The sequence below is a fragment of the Eumetopias jubatus genome, unplaced genomic scaffold, assembly GCF_037043125.1.
Source record: "Eumetopias jubatus isolate StellerSeaLion01/CBP00866 unplaced genomic scaffold, mEumJub1_p1.0 scaffold_3, whole genome shotgun sequence".
NCBI classification, from domain to species: domain Eukaryota; kingdom Metazoa; phylum Chordata; class Mammalia; order Carnivora; family Otariidae; genus Eumetopias; species Eumetopias jubatus.
In genome coordinates, this window is record NW_028274809.1 from 194,329,146 (window position 1) to 194,348,350 (window position 19,205).

Here is a 19,205-nt window from a genome sequence, read left to right on the forward strand (position 1 = left end):
ATTCTGAGTTAAGGGACATGGGGGGTCCTGCTCTATTCTTGCCACTTTCCTATAAGTTCAAAACCAGATCAAAATTAGTTTCAAAGAAACCCCACAGGGTCCCAGAGCCGCCCCCCGTCCCTGCAGCTGCCAGGAATGCACTTTCCGGCAGGTTCTTCGCCTCTGGCCAGCTCACAAGCACCCGGTGATGGGGCTCCGTGGAGGAGGGCAGGGGGGCAGCGGGGCGAGGGTGGGGAGAGCAGAAGGAGAAACCCCTGAAAAGCGAGTGGAGACACAACACTCACGTTCTTCATCTTGAAGGACTCCTCCTCCAGTCTCTCCACGGCCAGAATGTTCTCGATGGGAATGCTGTACAGAGGCTGGTCTCCTGCCGCAGAGAGGGTTCATGAGGGGGCGGGGGAGAGGGTGCCCACCTTGGGGGGATGGGTAAGCCGCACACAGGCCACGGGCAGCGGACACTGTAGAACAGCTGGGCCTCACGCACCAGGACCTCCCAGGGACCCTCACGCCTCCAGCCGCACACCGTCTCGAGGAGCCTGTTTCCACATTTTACTTCCCAGGGGGCCGCGTCACTGAGATCTAAGCCACATCAGATCTGGGCGGACACAGCCAACACAGGACCCCAACTCCCACGCCTGGAGCCCAGAGGCGCGGGCCCAGCTGCTCCCCACCCCCACCCAGGCCACTCTGGTGGGCGGATGTCTCCCACACGGTCCCGTGGTGAGAAACTGCTCACTCCATGGGAGGCTTACTCCATGTGCTTCGTTTCACTCCAGAAAAGCAGGCGGTAACCCCATCAGGGCCGCAAGCAAGGCTCTGGCCCCTCAGAATAAAGTGTGAGAATCAAGTAAAAAGCCAATTTCTCTTGTTACCTTTGCTTTTCTGGTAAGTAAATTCATGGTTGGTCAGGCGGAACCATCTTTTCTTAAAATTCTTCATCCCAAAGCGTTTCCGTCCTTGAGCCCTCTTAATCATGAACCTGTTGTGAACAGGACATGTTTGTGGGTGAATGTTGGGGCTCAGGGCACATCCAGCACCTTCCCCACACCACAGCCCGAAGTCCCATCTGCAAAATCCAAGTAAACTGTTTCTTTCACATCTGTCCTACCCAATATGGCCTGCAGATTTTTAACATCTTATTGTATCTCCAAGTGATAGGGTTAAAAACCAAAAGGCAAAGGTCTCTACCTCTGAAAAGTTTAGCACCTGCTTGTGCCGGTGTTAACTTTAAATCACAAGCTGGCAAGGACATGGGGTTCAACAGACCTCCAACAAAGCAGCCGCCCCCTCCCCATGCTCCCACACTGGGAAAACCAACAAGAGACGCCTGTAAGAAGGTGGGCAGGCCCATGGGGCCATGGCAAGTGTGCTCTGGAAACAAAGAGGGATTGGAGCAGGAGACACCTCAGGAGTGGGGGGCTGATGGAGGGAGGGAGGGTCTTGAACACAGGTGTGAGTGAGCCAACCATGCAGGGGTGGTTCAGCCTTCCCACCCCTCTCTCTGCCTGCCAGGTGTTTGTCCACTCACACAACCCCCAGGGCAGAGGCACAAAGGAAAGCCAACACCACCACGTCTCACACATGCCCTGTGCACAATGTTGCTGGATCGGAGTCATGGACGACGGCCATGATGTCCCAGGCCTGCACAGCCCCTAACGGGTCTGGCTGCCTGTGAGCTGGGAGACCACCAGCCACGTGGGCAGAGACACCCCAGTTCATGGCAGGGATGGCCAGGAGTGCCGCCCCCGCGTCTCCCTCCTGCTGACCCAGCAGAAGACGCAGCCTTTACCCTTCTTTAAGCAGGATGGGCTGCTCTATGCTCTTGGGGTCTCTTCTCCCAGAAGATGAGATCAGATCTAAAAACTAAAGTGGGAAAGACAACAAATGGTTAAAGGGGAAATGGCACGCTTGGATATATTCCTTCTCACACGGAAACAGAACACTGTGTCTCTTTCTGATGCCAGAGGAGAGAGGAATGTGGGGAGCATGGGTTCTTCTGCAAGAGTCAGGGGTCCTGAGTGTATCTCTGCTGCAGCCAGGAAGCTTCCGGCCTCCCACCAGACCCCCAGCTGCTGCTTCACCTGGCTGCCAGGCTTCTGGTGACACCTGGAGGCCCACCTGCACGTCAACAGGTGATGCAAGAATGCATCTCTACTGGAATGTGAGCAGCACGGGCTCTCCTCCCAGGATACCCTCCCCTCCTAAAAACCAGGACCCGTCTGGATTCCCTCCATCAACTGATGCGCACCTCCAGCTCCTCTCCCTTCCTCCCATTCTGGTTTTTATGATTTCTGAGAGGTAAGTATGTGTGACTGCTTCTGAACACAAGAGAAAGAGTAAAGCTTTAGGATCCAGACAAGATCCTCTCCATGTGCCATGTCCCTGACTCCGGGTCTGGGTCCCTTGGCGCCATGACTCAGGCATTTGTGGGGACTCCAGAAGTAGATGGCCAGGAAGGACAAGGCAAGGGACGTGCAGAGGATTTTCAGAACAAACAGGGCAGCACTCTAGAGGGTAGAGCACACCACCAATCAGGGAGAAGAACTCCGTCTGTCCGTTCCAAACAGGAGGGTGTGGAAGGGGTCACGGAGCCCAGGGTGCAGTCCCAGGACCATACTGGACAGAACAGGAGGACGTAGAAAAGGGTCATGGTGCCCCAGGGTGCACAGAGTCCCAGGACCGTGGACGGTGGACAGGAGGGTGTGGAAGGGGTCACAGCCCCCCGGGGTGCACAGAGTCCTGGGACCGTGGAGGGTGGCCAGGGACTGCAAAGGTAACGATGCTCTGAACTCTTCACAGTAGTTAACGGTCACTTCTATTTTCTGTGATTTTTAACTCAATTTTCTACAACAGTGGTTTCTTAAGAACAGCATACGACTTGGGGGCAGGTCCATTCAAGTTAACTGATGTCCATACTCACGTTTTTTACTGCATCAGCATATTTTTGTTCGTTGAAGAATTCATAAAATGCAGCCATGTAGGATTCCTTAAAACTGGCCTAAAATGAAACAGGTCACTTAACAAAGGCCTACAGGTCTCTGGGCTCCTGGTCCCAAACAGAACCATCTAGAGGCGTGCATCATGACCAGCCTCAGTGACGGCCACTAAACAAAGTTAGATGCCGGGTGTACTGCTGCCCCAGGGCTCAGCCCAGGCTCTGGGTTCCAGGTCTGTGCAGTTTTACACGGGCACCCCGATGAGGCCGCTGCTCTGGAGCCTCTTCTGTGACCTGGGGGTGCTGGCGAGGGGTCCCCGATGTGTGAACGTCAGGAACGCACGGCCAGCTTAGCAGCCCTCCCGACGCTGTGCCCGCTGTGAGCACCGTCCTCAGGGTTAGGCCACTTTCCTGTTTCTGGATGTGCCATGAGGTGGGTTCTGTGCAGACCTCACATCCAGCACGGACTCGTTCATCCGAGCCTCCATGGATGGCCAGACGAGCGGCCTGCTTGCTGCTGGCCACCACACACCCTTTACTTCACTCCAATCCACAGACAGCCGAGCGTTTCCCCCACGGGGGCTGCTTGCCGGCAGCGACTGGACCCCACAGAGGACAGAATGGGGAGGGCTGGGCTGGGGCTTCTGCAGGTCCAGGCAGAAGGGGAGGCCTCCACCAGATGGGCCCTGTGCCTGTGCAGCCAGCCATGGCCTTAAGTCCCATGGACGTGCCCAGCTGTCCCCACATCACCACCGCTGCGTGTAGCAGCCCCATGTCTTCAAAACTGCATGTCATCATCCACGTTCTGGGGGCTGTGGGGCCCTCAGGGCCCGGAAGGATGCGGCGTGCGGTAGGCTGCCCCTGGAGGAGCCCCCCATCTGTCCCGCGCAGCCTCAGGCATGGACGTCCATGCATCACCTGCTACAGTTATTGCCCCCCTGCCGTAGGCCGGCCTGACAGAAACCCACTTGTTCGTGACAGAAGTGAAGGGATCTGTGAGGGGAGCATGACCCCTCCCTGTGTTGCTGATGAGCACTCTGGCCGAGGGCCCTGCCCTTGGGCACATGTTGCCCAAACACAAGAGACGCTCTGGTCCAGCCAAGGGACTGCTGGGCCCTGGGAGGGGTGGTCACCCTCTTGCCTATCAAGACCTCGGTGTTCCCCAGCAACAGCTGCTCCAGCAAGGGGGACCTTTCCTTTTGGCAGGGGCCGATGTCATCGCTCACCCTTGTGTCTAGGGAAGACGCAGGATTTGAACTGTATTCCTCCCCCTCCCCTTGCCTGGAACACAGTGGGATGAATCTACCACTGGTCTGGGGGATACTACTTCTTTATTGCTTATTAAGAGACATTAACCTGTACGCTACCGGCTTGTGAAATATTATTGAAAATCATCATCCCCACAGCGAACCTGCGTTAAGTACCTCATTCACGAAGACAAACTCAGGCTCTGGGGATAATTTGCTCCCAAACAAAACAGTCTCAAAAAGCAAAGTTTCACAGTTCAGCAGGCCACAGGAGCTTGCAAGCTGCTGGAACGTTTTCTCTACTCAGATGGTAGGTGGGGATGCCATGTGCGTTTTATCGTTCCTTATCCTTATCACTGTGTTGAACCCACACTCTCTTTTTAAAAAGAGATGATTAAAATAAATGACTTACAGATTTTGACTTGGACAAGCTGCCAAGAGTTTGAATAGTCTTGGAGATAAGTGTCAGCGTCCTAGACGTCTGTGGGTCCTATCAGATAGAAAGGAGAAATGCAAGTTTTGTTTCAGTTTTACAGAAATGTTGCGACTGAACCCAGAATTACACAGCTGACAAAACGGGTGACATCACCTAAAAGGCACCCGACGTGCTGCCTGCAAGTAACAGAACGCAGGCGAACGCAGGACACATCCCTCTGGGCTACTCTGTTGTTTGAGCCTTCCCAGAGCTTGCACAGCAGACGCTCAAGACGCAGGCTCTCAGGCCACCGCAGATTGGACCCCAGTGCCTCCCCAGGGCACCAGGGGGCCTGCAGGGCAGGGAGAGGAGAGTAGCTGCAAATAAGCGCCCAGCCTGACGTGCACAAGGGGCATCTTTAAACGAGCAGCTTCCCTGCCCAGTTCTGGATCCCCCGCGCAGCCCTACTCAGGGTGTCCTGCTTGCCTTTCATGCGCTTTAACCTAAAACCAACGGAGATGCGAATAGGGCCCCTTGAATCCCCTGGCCCTGGGCTTTCTGCCAAGCTCGGTCACTGCAGGGCACGCTCTGCTGGTGTGTCCCTCAGAGCCTGGCCCTGAGGGGCTCGGCAAACGTTTGTTGATTGAATATGTGACTGAATGTACACAAGATCATAAATGCTCCATTCTTCCTAAGGCGGGAGTGAGAAATCCTGGTCACGCATCCACCTGTGTTTAGCAGACACAGCTTGGCAGAGGTGCTGACCCTTCCTGTGGATAAAGGAGTTCATAGCCTGGCCGCCCCTCCCTCCCCCTCCAGCAGGGATGCTGCGCACGCGCCCGCGAGTCGGGGGGGGGGGCGGGTTTACCAGCTCTGGGGGCTGAGCTCACTCACCGTGTGGTGAGGCGTGAGCCGGAAGAGGCTGGGGGACAGGATGGCAGGAGCGAAGAACCTCAGGAAAATGAAGCTGCTCACAGCGGTGTACCTCACGTCCGGGTCGCCTGCGGCCAGAACACAGACAGCCGATTTGACGCCCTTCCGGGGAAAGCCGTGAACCTGGGGCTGGTGCTGGGTGCACCTGCCCCGGGCTGCTCTCCCCTCACCACTACCCACAGCTCAGCCCCTTTTGGCAGCGGGGCCATGACGGACAGGACCTGGCAGGCCAGCCGGGCTGGAAGACGACCCCAGAGAGTGTGTGGGGGCTGGGCGTACCCCGTAGCGGCCCCTCCCAGACACTGGGTGCTCTCTGGCGCTGGAAGGAGCCCATGTGCTCTGAAGGCAGGAGCTCCTGTCCACAGAGCTGGACACAAGGCCCAGTCTCCTCTGCTGGACAAGCTGAGAGGTGCCCACACGGGCAGGTAGGAGGGGGCTCCTGTCAAGGCCCTAGGGACTACTCTGGGGGCTCAAAGGTCCCTGGAGGCAGCAGGACACGTCTGGGCTGGCCCACGGGCTCCTCAGGGCCGTGCACACGGCTTGCCGGACTGCGTGGGGAGGCAGGCGCCGCACTGGCCCCTCGTCAGCCTTCATCCCAGCCTTCAGTTAACCTGGCACTTGCCACCAGGGCAGGACACCTTTGCTCTGCCTGTGGGCAGGTCTGCACAGGCTGAATCCTGGTGCCTCCCTGACCAGTGGGCACAACGGAAGGGGGCGATTCATCCCCAGGACCCCTCCTGTCCCAAGACCACAAAGGCTCAGCCACGCAGACTTGCATGACGTGGGGTGCGGAGTACCGCCTCGACCTTCCAGTCAGAACCGCGAAGAACCGGGAAGGGCGGCTTCTCTTACCGGAGGGGCCCAAATCACAGAAATTAATGCTCCATCCCAAATAAACCACCGTGACCAAACTTGGCCAGCCGGCCTTCCCAGCTGGGGCCTGGGCCTGGATCCACCCGGGGACAGCTGCAGGCAGGACCTGGAGCCCGGCCGGGCAGGAGAGGGATGCCGTGTGGGAACCGCGCCATAGCTGGAATCGTGTCTGCACGGACTCGGCAACGTCCCTTGGCTTTGAGGTGCCTGGCAGTGGGGACAGGGACCACCCCGCAAGGGGCCGTGGACGTTTTCTGCACCAAAGACTCACCCTGGAAGCGTTTAGCAGCCGCCTCTCGAAGAGAGAAGAAAATGTCGCACATGACGGTGGGGCAGCTCACCCCTGATTTGATGATGACGTTGAAGATGCGGTCCACGTACTGCCGCAGGTTCTCCTGCAACGGGGTGCGGGTGGGTCACCCCAACTGCCTGTTTGGATCGCTCTCCCCCCAGGCCGCCCTGCTAGCCCCTGGAGCAGTCCGACCACACCGGGGATGGAGCAGTCGTGGACAGCCGTGGCAGCCGCTGATGCACTCCCCCTCAGCATATACAGAGGGGCCTCTTCGGCAGCGGCAGCGGTCACCGGGGCAAACACCTGGAGCTCTGGGGGCGGGGCCAAGCCCCTGTGTACCCCCCCCTCCACGCTGACCTCGTTAACGGGTGCAGGGATGAAACTCCCTGGAACGTGCCTCCCTGACAGTGAGAACCCCGTCTCTTTTCTTTAAAGGCATGAAAAAGACTTAACCTGAATAAACCCTATGTAAGATTAAAACTCCCTGTCCAATCAGGGAGTCTGGCTATTTTAAAAAACGACCCCACCCTGGGAGGACACGGGTGGATGCGGTCTGGGTGTGGGACCACGTCTGTTGCAGCAGGACAGACCAGGCCGGGAAGAAGCCAGGCCATGAGCCAGCCCGGTGGGGAGGCTCCGATCACCCCAGGAGAAGGGAAGGCACAGGCGCCGAGTGCGCCAGGCCAGGAGCAGTGCGAGTCAGCAGAAAGGGGCCGAGAGCCGAGTGGAGTGGTGGTGCCACTTCCCAGCAACAGAAAGGGCCAGTCTCCTCCCACAGGCTCCGGTGGACACCCTGCAGAGCACGTCCCAGTATGGCCCCCACCCCAAATCCTAGAGAGAAGCAGCGCCCAAGGTGGCCACATGCCCAAATCCTGCAGATGGGCGACTGGCTCCGGAGAAGGCTGAACAAATCAGAATTCCTTACCATGTTGTTCTCCAGGTTCTCCCCATCTTTTAGCTTCACAGGGTCAATCTCACAGGATTTGTGGCTCTGGCATATCTGGAAAGTGCATTTATGACAAGGAGTGAGTGACACAAATTCCAGGATCACAGGCGGGTGGAGGTCAGGGGCTCAGGGGGCATCAGGAGCTGCGGCCACACCCCCCACCCGCGCACCAGGGAGAGGAGGGCCTTCAGCGTGGCCACAGACACAGCCTTGGTCCGTGAGGAATGGGACTTTCTCGAAGACCATTCCCGATCAGCGCACGTGGGATCAGGTTTCATAAAGTTTAAAAACATGGTTACTTCCAAGTGTTGGCAGGTCTCTGCACACGGATCAGAATGCGAATTTAAACTTCCTCACGTTCCTGCATTTTACAAAGCTGTTCTGGGGGAACTGAGATCTGCTCAGGGGTCCCATTAAAGGTCAGGCGAGGAACTAGAAGCCACTGGAGCAGGAAGCGCATGAGCGGAAACAGAAGGGCCATGCACAGCCGAGGCTGCTCTAGAGAGAACGCCAACCACAGATTCAGGGGGACCCGCGGCTGAAGGAAAGGGGGGTTCTCCGAGGAGCCAGTTTTTCTCTGCATGTCCTTCTGTCTTTAGCAGACGAAGAATTTTCTGAAGTAAGCATTTTTTTAATTTGAGAAAATGAGGAAGATTCTGGAACACAGGTGGAAGGGCCCTGTGGTGGGGCTGGGAAGGAGGTGGCATGGAGCCCTGCAGCCAGGTGCTCCCGTGCGTGACACGCCCTGCACAGCGACCTGATGTTCAGTGTTGTGGGGCATCCCTCACACGCCACCCAACGGCACCGGGCCCACAGAGACTCCTCGGGGGCTGCACGGTGGGACTTCCACTCACCTCCTCTATGGTGGGCTTCAGGGTCACGTGCAGGTAGTGCATCCCTGCCAGCTTCATCGTCTCATCAATGCACTTGGACGTCAACGAGTTTCCTCGGAAAATGGTGTTGGGGTCCCTGTAAAACAGTGTGGGAGGCAATTCTGTCTAAGAGAGCAAGGGGTCAGCGGAAGCAGAGCCTGTGCCTGAGTACCTGTCCAGTGGATGCAGAGATACGCTCCCCCTGCTGAGTCTGCTTCCAGATGTTCTGGGAGGAAAATGAGACCAAGCCACATGTTTCACAGCTAGGCATCCTGAGCCCCCCAGCCAGGCGTGAGGGATAGACCTACTGCACACAGCTGTCCGGACAATTCAGCGGAACATCCACACACCCGCTGCCTTGCCCCTTGTGAGGTCCGGTTTTGCACCAAGTTAATGCTTCTAAGGGCTAAACCTGAGGTCGGCATGGGAAGTCCAACAGGGAAGCAAATGTAACAGAATATGCTTTAAGCCTTCTCTCAACTAGGGTGCATTCTGGATCTTTCTAAGCCAAGAGCTCCAGGGACAGACTCCATCCCCACGGAAAACCCATCCCCATGGAGTGGGCGCAGGTCCTGGGGCAGCACTGACCCAGTCCTCTGCTGTGGGCCTAATCCTGAAGCTGCCACCCTCAGGCCACAAGAACTGGGCCCGTCCCCAAGGCAACCCACGCCCCTGTGCACCTCCTTTTTGCACGCACATCTCGGGATTTCCAAGAAAAGGTGCATTTTAAGTGTGTCTCTGGGGCGCCTGGGTGGCTCAGTCGGTTAAGCGTCTGCCTTCGGCTCAGGTCATGGTCCCGGGGTCCTGGGATGGAGCCCCGCATCGGGCTCCCTGCTCAGCGGGAAGCCTGCTTCTCCCTTTCCTCCCCACTTGTGCTCTCTCTCACTATCTCTCTCTCTCTCAAATAAATAAAATCTTAAAAAAAAAAAAAGAAACAGTGTGTCTCTGAAAGAAAAACTGAGCCTGTTTGGGTCCCTCTCGCTGTCCCAGATCTGCACTCGGACCAGCACTGAGGGAGATTTCTGCTACCCTGGGGTCACCCAGACCTGCCCCAGCCCAGCCCCTCACCACTGGGCGGTCACTAACACAGGCTGCAGCCCTTGGGGAGGTGGGGTCGTGGACAGAGGCTGAGGCTCACTCACTGGGTCCTCTGGACCTCGGCGTTGGCAATGGCGCTGATGAAGGGCACCACCCTGCCATAGTGCAGGAAGAACCTCACGAGCGGAATGGCTGCCTCCTGCTTTTCCCTGCAGACCTCGCCCAGGACGTGTGCTGCGGATGCCGACACTGGCTGTGGGAAGGGAGACACCATGGAACCCCAGTGCAAGGCCCCCAGCCCTGGGGGTGGGCTGCAGACCCCCCACTCCCCACCTGACGTGGTCAGTGGGTTGGTGGTGCTGGGTCACCATACAGAAGGCCCAGACCCCCATCCTGTGGTGCCTCTCCCACTAAGATAAGCAAAAAACTGTATTTCCTGAAACCCACATCAAACCCTCCAATTTGCACATGTGCTCTGGGTGCCTTCTTGGGGGGTCCTTCCACCCACCTCCAAACCTAGCACTAGGGCCAGTGACCTCAGGGCCACAGTCAAACAAGTCAGAAACTGTGGGTCTTGCTGGGTTGCCACAGGGCTCTAACTGCTGGTGGGGTGTGGGGAAGGGCTTCCACCCGCCCGGCAAAGGGAGATACAGATATTTCTGGGCACAGAGCAGGCTTGGGGGATGGTAGGCAGGGTAAAGTCACCCACCAGGAACTGGCAGCCCAGATGCAGGGCCAGAGGTGGACAGGCCTGGTGCCTTGTAGGGGGTGGAGGTGGGCAGGTGGGGTGGCTGGGAAGGGGCTGGGGGGTGGAGCCAGATGAGGCGAAGGGGTCCTGGGGGGCCCAAAGGCTGGAGCTGGGGTCAGAAGCTAGTAGGTTTGTGGGTTTGGGGGGGCGGGGAGGTGGTAGAGCCAGACCGAGGCAGGGGGCTGGGAGGGTCAGGGCAGGGCTGGGGGGTGCTGGAGCCAGATCAGGGCTGGGGGGCCAGGGACTGGAGCTAGGAGGTGGGTGGGGGCCGGAGGGGTGGAGCCTGGGGGGGGAGCCAGACCTGGATGGTGAGGGGGCCAGGGGGTGGAGCTGGGGGGGGGGGAGCCAGAGTCCAGAGTTGGGTGGAGAGCCGAGCTGGGGGCAGAGCCGGGCGAGGAGGTCTGGCCCTGGCTCCACCCTTCCGCAGGTGTTTGCAGGTGGCCCAGGGCGTGGCAGGTGCGCTGCGCACACAGGTACCTCCACATCCGCAGACCTCAACAGCAGGTCCCGCAGGGGGCTGTAGTAGTCGGAGGAGAAGACGTGGTCCTCAGTGTATACCACGTTCAGCCGCAGGGACCCCAAGTCCCCTGGCTTCAGGCTCTTGCTGCCATTGTCCCGGGGCTGAAGGAAGTACCTGGGCGCAGCACACACAGAAAGGGCAGGGTGAGTGGCAGCACCATCCACGGGCTGGCTGTTCACCCGTCATGGGCTGTGTCGGGGTCTGAGGCAGGAGGGGCTCCAGGGTAGTTCTGCAGGACACCTCTCTGTCCCGTGCCGGGGGTATTCCCCATCTGACCCCCCCGCAGGGCGTGTGGATGGGGGTGTTTCTCGTGGAAACCCCCCCTCCAGGGTCCGAGTGTGGGGGCATGGTCAGTTATTCCCAACGGCACCTCCACAACACACAGGGTGCAAGCGCCAGAGGCCTTTTCAACAGGAGCCCCCCTGCAGGGTCTGTGCCCTGGGTGCCCCCCACATTGTTTCCTCTGGGAGCTGACTGTGCAGAGCCACAGACACAGAAGTTAAGGAGGGAAAGCAGAAAGGATGGAAGGGGCAAGAGAATGAGAAGGGACATGAGAGAGCAGTCCAGGGAACTCTGCAGCCGAACCACTTATCTGTGAAGATTAATGCTTGACAGTGTCTCGCAATAACAGCAAAGCTGCAATTATTCTGAGAAACGAGTGGCAGAGCTCCCTGCATCAGAAGGACTAGTGATGTATGCTGGTCAGCAGGCAGGCCGCCACAGTACGCGGTCACCTCCTCGGTGTTTTCTCACTGGACACTCGTCTCCTAGCACCCCCCACTTGTGGCCGTGCAGGACCCTGTCTGCACTGAGCTGATGGGCCGCGCGGTCTGAGATGAGATGTGGGCAGCGTGCACCTGGCTGAGGCGCCTGGCCACCTGAGGTCCTGGGCGGTTGTCCACTGAGCTGCCCCATGACCGTCCCATCCTGGTTACAGGGCTGGGGTGCTCCCAGCAGGAGCAGAACCCAGCAGATATGGCACCGTCCTCACAGAATTAAAGACAAACGCCAGTGTCCCCGTGACAGTAAACTGCCATTAGGCACAACACACAAAAACCCACCCACGTAGTGGGTCAGCGGACGCGTAGGCTCTGGTACGTGGCCTATGGCCTGTGACCACGTGTCCCCACCTTGTGTGTCTGTTAAAGGAGATGCTTGTGACCGCGCTTCACAGTGATGACAACTGCTGTGCTATAAAGTGATTAACGAAATGATCGCGAAATAAAACAAAGGCACGTGAGTGAGGCTGGAGGCAGAACTCGAGGAGATTCGCCTGGAACAGCGCCTTTGCTTCGCTCCACAGCAGGTGACACCCGGGATGACGGGCCACGGGGCAGGCCTGGTGAGGCAGGGCTCCCAGGAGTGCCGGCGGCCTGCCCGCCCTGCTCAGGCCCGTTCTCAAAGCCACAAGGCTCTCAGGGTCCTGCCCTTGTCTCTGTCAAGGCCCTCAGCCACCTTCTTGCCATCTCCCCCGCCCACCAAAATGGCATCTGTGCGCCTCCTTGTGCTATTTCCCACCTGCAACCCCATCACCTTGCCACAGCAAACCAGGACCACGTGCAAAACCACAGCGGGTGGCCACCTCATTCAGGCTGCCCAGCGGCAGCCCTGTCCGCCCGCCCACCAAGAGGGCGTGGGGCCACGTGCACAGCCCCCTTACCAGGCTTCGTAGGAGCTGGACTGGCGGAGCACGTTCAGTGGAACCCTCAGCTCTCCCAGAAACTCATCTCCAAATTTCAAGTTGCTGGCATTCCAGAGGTCAACTCTGAAAAACAGCCAATGGTACACAGATCTCCGTAAGGGATGACTTAGGGAGGGCAGGTGGACAGCCATGCTCCTCAGCTTCCCCAGGAGTGTCCGGGGCGGGTTGGGGCCTTCAGTCCCACGGACCAGTGTCCCTGAGGAGCAACACTGACTGAGCACATCTAAAATGTGGGGTCAATACAGGATGTGCCTCTGGCATGAAGATGGGTGTGTCCCTGGGCCTCGGGGGCAGGGAGAGGAGCTGGAGGCCTGGTGTCAGGGCGAGGGGCCTGCATCTTCTCAACAGCACAGGAAGACAGTGCACTTGGGTGGGACTCTCAGTGTTCCCTCCGATTTGGGGCCATGGCGGCTGTGTGTGTGACAGGTGGGAGCATGGACGGAGGAAGGGCGTCCCCGGTGCCAACAAGCAAACAGCCTTGTGCACCCCACAGTGAACACCTTAACCAGAGCTTACTCCATGAGCTGAAAGTCTAAGACCAGTCTCTGCACACATGGCGGTCACAGGGAAAATTCTAGAAGACTGCATGAGCCCTCTGTGGCCCCTGAAGTCCAAGCAGGAGCCACAGGCATCGTGGAAGGGTGTACTAGAGGGACACGTGTGCATCAGGGACCCGGGGAGAACAGTGGCCCCGTGGCACTTCTAGAATAAAGAAAGCGGAAACTTTAATTTGCCAAGCGACACCTTAGCAATGGGACCAAAAGCTGCCAGGCTGTCTTTTCTCCTTTTTAGTAAGAGCAATATTTGTTTGTCTGCTTAAAATGCAATAGCTAGGACTTCACTCTTGAATTTAAAGCCCAGTCTTGGATAAACACTTCTCTTTCTGAACAAGAAAGGCGAGTGGTGTGTCTGAGGGCACCTGATGCACAGCCAAACCTTCAGCGCGGCCTCTGACAGCCACTGGGACTTTCAGACACTCAACTGGGGTCCCCTCGCTGCTGGTTCTTTGAAATGGAAGACTCACACTGGAAACACCTAAGACCTGTGTGTAGAGGTCGGCCCCCCCCAGCGCTGGAAGCCACAAGAGGAACAAAGACAGAGCCCGAGGGTCCCACACTCGGGGGGGGAAGGGCCTCTGTCCATGCCCCCACCCACCCAAGCCCCGTCCCCCCAAGAGAACATCTAGGTATGCCAGTCAAGCCTCATGTGCCTCAGGAAGCCTTGACCCCACAGGAAACCAGACTGCAAACCAGGTCAGATCTACAGGATTCCTCGGGGTCAGCCCCAGCCAGGGTGACAGGAAAGGGTGCCCCCGCTCAGGCTCTCTCCTGGCACCTTGGGGGAGGGGCGGCTGGTGGGCGTGAGGCTCCTGAGAGGCTCCTAGGACTGACGCGGCCGGACGTCCGGTGTGTTCTGCTGCGAGTCGTGTGCACCGAGGGCTTTACCGCGAGGGCCCCCCAGCAGCAGGACCGGGGGCTAGGGGGCCAGGCCAGTGGACAGAGCCTCACACACACTGAGCAGCATAAAGCCACTGACCTCCCCTCTCAGAAGGTACGGCAAAGTGAACCCTAAAACCACATCTGTCCCTTGCATAAGTAAATGTCCTCTCAGCCACTCCCTGAATCGCCGGCAAGTTCACGGCTCTTACTTCAAACTCCCCGTGTCCTAGCATTGAGATTACCAGAAAACTGAAAATCTCCTTCTTTCCATTCCCTTATTTTTAGAAACAAAACAAAAAGACAGAAGAGGTGAGTTCAGACGGCAGCCGCCAAGCAGAAGCCTAGAGACCATGGTTCTTGCTCTCACCGGACTTCAAGTTTGTCCACGTCTTCCTCCTCGAAGTCGAAGTGGGACTTCCGGCTGTAGCTGCAGGGTCTGGTCACCTGGAGGTGCAGACGGGAGGAAGATGTGTGCGCCACACCCCTGCCCGCGGAGCACCCCACGTGCCAGCCACCCCCCAGGCCCAGGGAAAGGCTGCGGACCCCCACCCGGAGCAGAGGTGGGGTCCCAGCCTGCAGGCATGTCTGGAGCCCCTTCTCCAGGGGGTTGGGGGTGCGGGCGAGGCTCTGCCTCATCACCCTCCCAACACCTCCAAGCCCCGGGGCCAGCCCCCTCCCTCCTCAGCCCCAAAGCGCCAGGTGCCTCCCCTCCTGCCCTCCTCCTTGGGCCCCAAATTCACTCCTGCCCAACCCTCCCATCTCAGCACCTCTGCCCTTACGGCATGTCAGCAGCCCGTGCTTCTCACAAGCAGGACTCCCGTCCAGCCATCGCCCAGCTTGGTCCCAGCTTCATCCACTTTCAGCTGAGGCTTCCGAAGGTCCCTGGAGCCCCCACTAGTTCCCCTCACCCAGCACACAGGAGTCTTTCTACAACCTGCACCCCCTGCCCAGTTCACCACCGGGCCTCTTCCTCACTCAGGCCAATGCTGAGAAGCCTGAAGGTTACTCTGCAAGGCCACCTCCTCCAGGAAGCCCCCCCGAGCCTCCACCGCCTGATGCAGCTCAGTGTCTGGCTTATAGCATGGTGGGCACAGGGTCTCTGCATGGTACCTAATGTATCTACTGAGTGAAGGAAGATGGTTTTAGTAGAACTGTAAATAACCGCATTAGGTATTTTAAAAGTTTTTAGGTAAGTCTAGCCATTACCCTGGAAGAAAATGGTTTGGAGACTACTTCCTGTTGAAATCCCTATAGGAGGCTGTCTGCAAGCCCAAAGCCAGCCACTGGGACTCCAGTGCCAGGAGCTCGGGCGCAGGCTGTCAGAACTGTGGGGATTGTTTGCAAGATGAAGCAGAAAGCGGGTACAGAGAACCCAACAAGGAGATTTAGGTGTTAAGCAGGGCTCAGCCCTTTGAGTCTAAGACCATAAACTCCAAACAGAACCATATTCCAAGGTCCTGTGGTCTGAGACTGTGAGAGAGGCAGGTGTCAGGTGGGCCTTAACCAGCAGCACTGAGGGCCTAGGTCTGGACCTTCCCTGGGATCCTGCAGGATGCAGTTCTGAGCTCAGCTGTTTCTGGGGCTTGTGAATTAATCTAGTGAGTTGAGACCCACGTTTTTGCAGAGTGAAATAGAAGCATATGACATAGAAAGTGTGTGTCACCATCCTGGTGGTCCACGAGGCAGTGGAAAGTCCGCACTTTACTGTGTGCTGTATTCAACACAAGCTTGGGAAGTGCTGACCTGCTATTCTAGGCAGCAGAGACAAGGAAGGGTGGTACTGCTTTTAGTGCATAATTCATACTAAAAACGGTTCTTTACTCTCCGTCCCAGACTCCCTCCCTGCCGCTGGAGCCCTGGCATGAAGCCCCCTTGAGATAAGGCTGACCACATCGGCTTCCTGCCTGATCTCGAGTTTCTTAAAATCCATTTTCTGCACCGGGCTATGAAATAAGCATGTCCTTCTGGGACAGAGAATGGTGCTGTGCCCTCAGCACTCTGACTCCTCACCCCTTCTCACAGCTGCCCAAGAAGCCTGACTGCTGACCTCCAGCATTTTAGAAAACTGTGGGCTTCTGGACCCCAGGCAGAAAACGTCTAGGTTCTCTGCATGTGAGCTCCTCAGTTCTAACCCAACTCTCCAACTTCATTTTCCAAAACTCCCCCTTCTCACACCAACCTCACCCTAAATCTAGAGACGCATTTTCCTTCAGCCTCACAATGCACCTTTCCAGACTCTACTCAAGCGCCACCATTCTGGGAAGACTTGTTCTATTTCACCAGGCAGGACTGATGGTTGTTTGCTCTTCCCCAAAGCCGCTGACTCAACAGCCACTTCACCAAGTACATAATCCACTCCTGTGCATGCTTCTCTGCTTGGTAGCAACCTCAGGAAGAGAGGAGTAGAGGCCTTATTCATCCTTAGCCACCCAGGACCTGGTGCCTATGAGACCTTCGAGAAACCTTTGCAGATGGAAAGAACATCGGCCTGAATATATTGCCTTGGGGTCAGCTGAGTCTGCTACTGTTCTGTTCCACAGTCTTCGGCCCACCTGCCTCTCATCTTACTAACTTCAGTGGCTCACAATTCTGAGAGGCAGCCAGGGGGATCTCTGTGCTCAAATGCATTTCCTCTTTTGCTTCAGACCCCTCACCATTTCTGGTGAAATAAGCCTCCCTCCACTGCTCAGGAAAGACTGGGAGAAGCAAGCAAAAAACATAAAGCCAACCAAACAATAAAAAAAACCCAAATCCTGATAATTCGGCAAGTATAACCTGTCAGCATTCAACTCAAAACCAAGGAAGCAACAAATGGCCTTTCTTTCCAGGGGCGAGAGGAAGGTTCCTGGGAGCTCAGCCGATGCTGCAGGGTGGGAGGGAGGCGTCGGGTGCGGCGAGGTCATCCCAGGACTTACAGGAGGAAGCCAGTGCCCGAGGTCCTGCGGAGCCACACTTTCCCCAAAGGTCTCAATGTGACATTCATGCCACTAAAATACCAACCTCAAAATAAAACACTTCATCAAACTGGGGGTTGTTGGTCTTCTTTTTCACTTTTGTCTTCTTTGCTTCTGATCTGAAATCAAGGAGGAAGGGTTAAGATTAAAACCAACACTACTGACACCAAGTCTTTCTGCCTTAAGACTGAGCAAGCAAATGCACAAGTAACTTACGGCCCAATATTTCTGTTTGTCTCCAACCCAGATGGTATGCAAATCAGGAACCTTTACTAAGCCAAAAATACCCAATGCGGAAAACATAGGGGCCTTTTTTACCAAGCAGTTTTAGGGCAGCAGAGGAAACAAGAGTAAGTCGGGACAATACTCCCCACCACACAGCCTATCCTGCATTTTTCTGGAATCCTCAGCATCACTGCAGCTGAGGCTGTGGGCAGGTGCGGGCAGAGTACTTGCCTGTATGGTCCTGCTAGCGTCACAGTTGCATAAGGGTCACACTGTCCATTCACGATGGGGAGGCCTTGGCACTCGAGGATGCTGAGGAGAGAGGCAGGGGTGTCAGGAGCAGGAGGTGAGGGGCCCCACAGGCAGTTTCTCGAGGCTGCTCTGAGGTCTCAGGGGGCAGCCGTCTCAACAGCCACGGCCAAGGGCCATGAGCTCTGGGTGGTGCTGGTCTCATGGCCCAGAAGCAACTGTCTAATGAATGGTGATGGGTGCACTGATTAGCAATCTGAAGACATTCGGGGGCAGGAGAACGCGAGCGTCTTAGCTGCGGAGAACAGGCTCCCGGTGACTCCCATGAGCGATGCCACTGCCTTCCCATCCTAGGAACCAGCCATAGTTCAAGAACCTTCCGCGACCCATGCGTTTACCTCTCCCACAAGCTGACAAAGTAGGTGCTGTGGCCATGTTACAGGTGGGAAGACAGAGACCCCAGCAACTGAGGGGCTTGCGGATCTAGCCCGTGTACGACCTCCATGCCACACAGGCCTCGCGGCAGCAGAACACACCCCACCGCCAGGCTCTCCTCGTTCCCAATCCCTCCCACAGGTCCTGGCACACTGTCCCGGTTCCCGGTTTGCTTTAACTTCTGGAGCACAGCTGGTTACACGAGTTCTGGGACCACCATTTCCCCTAATCCTGCCATCTCTGCCATCCCCGAGTCTGCTTCTACGGACTGTTCCTTCTCCAGGCCGTGGGTCACACCGTCCTGCTCCTGGCAAAGCCAGTTTTGAGCACATGCCGGATGTTATGAATCTCAGGCTGCTGGTGTCCAGATGCCGTTGCCTTCTGAAGAACAGAGCTGATTGGTGGTTAAGGGTCTCTTGGTGCAGACTGATGTGCACAGCAATTCTTGTTTGAAGCTTTGTCAGGGGAGGCGCCAGCCGCCTCTGTCCAGGGACTGTTTGGTTCCCCTACATAGGTGTGGCCCTCTGAGTCTGCACTGAGCTTCCAATGGGAATAAGGATCTCCACTGGGCTGGCGGAGATTCAAATGCTTCCCAGCCCCACACGAGCCCCTTCAACTCTCCCCGAACCCGTGGCGCTATAGCCCTCTGTATTCCCACAGGCTTGTGGAGTGCTGGGAAGTCCCCTCCTCTCCAGAACACATCCGCAGCGGCCTCAGACCCCCAACGGCAATCTCTGTCTCCCCACCCACTTCCAGGCTCCACTTGGGACACCTCCTGCCCCTCGCCACCCACACACCTGCAGGACAAAACCAGGACCACTGCGGCTCTTGTGTCTGCTTCCCTTACTTGGGGTCACAGAGTTAAAATGCCAACTGCCCAACATCCAAGATGTTCCGCTCGTCCAGCATCCAGCTCCTAAGCTGTCTGTGGTGGGAGAGGGGGTCCTTCATGGCAGGACAGTCCTGCTCCCAAAGAGGAGCATCAGTCTGGCTGTATAGATGCATGATCACGTTCCCTCGAATCCCTGAGTGCTCCAGTCTCTCCTTGCCATTGGGAAGTCGGAAAACAACCGGGTTCCTGCCCTCCTTCGTGAGCCAAGCGATCTTTTGCCCCTCTTGGGGAGGAGTTAGCTTCTAACATTTTACCGGAATATTTCTTTCTGCTCGAGGGGTTTGTTTCCTTCCTTTCTCCTTCACGGTGCTTATGGCCCTTCGAGCGGTGGCCACGCTGGTCCCACGGTGTTAGCCTTACCTAGTATTTCCAACCCTTTACTCTTACTCTACTTTATGAAAGAGTTCTGGGTTTCTCTCCGGGATTACTGACTTGGTCTTCGGCTATCTTCCTCCCCTTGTTAACTCATCATTAAAGAAATATTTATTCA

General features: G+C 57.0%; 1 protein-coding gene across 1 annotated transcript in view; it reads right to left on the reverse strand.

The window, feature by feature from the left end:
- RASA3 (RAS p21 protein activator 3) overlaps nt 1–19,205 on the reverse strand; it is a 114,996-nt gene that overhangs the window by 11,959 nt on the left and 83,832 nt on the right. Inside the window, exons 6-20 of the mRNA XM_028087312.2 lie at nt 17,371–17,451; nt 16,961–17,033; nt 14,328–14,404; nt 12,480–12,584; nt 10,777–10,933; nt 9,656–9,804; nt 8,496–8,610; nt 7,621–7,695; nt 6,675–6,798; nt 5,492–5,598; nt 4,595–4,672; nt 2,921–2,998; nt 1,790–1,863; nt 873–979; nt 285–367 (exon numbers count right to left, since the gene is read on the reverse strand). Coding sequence (XP_027943113.1) covers nt 285–367; nt 873–979; nt 1,790–1,863; nt 2,921–2,998; nt 4,595–4,672; nt 5,492–5,598; nt 6,675–6,798; nt 7,621–7,695; nt 8,496–8,610; nt 9,656–9,804; nt 10,777–10,933; nt 12,480–12,584; nt 14,328–14,404; nt 16,961–17,033; nt 17,371–17,451 — 1,483 coding nt within the window. The remainder of the gene's footprint in view (nt 1–284; nt 368–872; nt 980–1,789; nt 1,864–2,920; nt 2,999–4,594; nt 4,673–5,491; nt 5,599–6,674; nt 6,799–7,620; nt 7,696–8,495; nt 8,611–9,655; nt 9,805–10,776; nt 10,934–12,479; nt 12,585–14,327; nt 14,405–16,960; nt 17,034–17,370; nt 17,452–19,205) is intronic.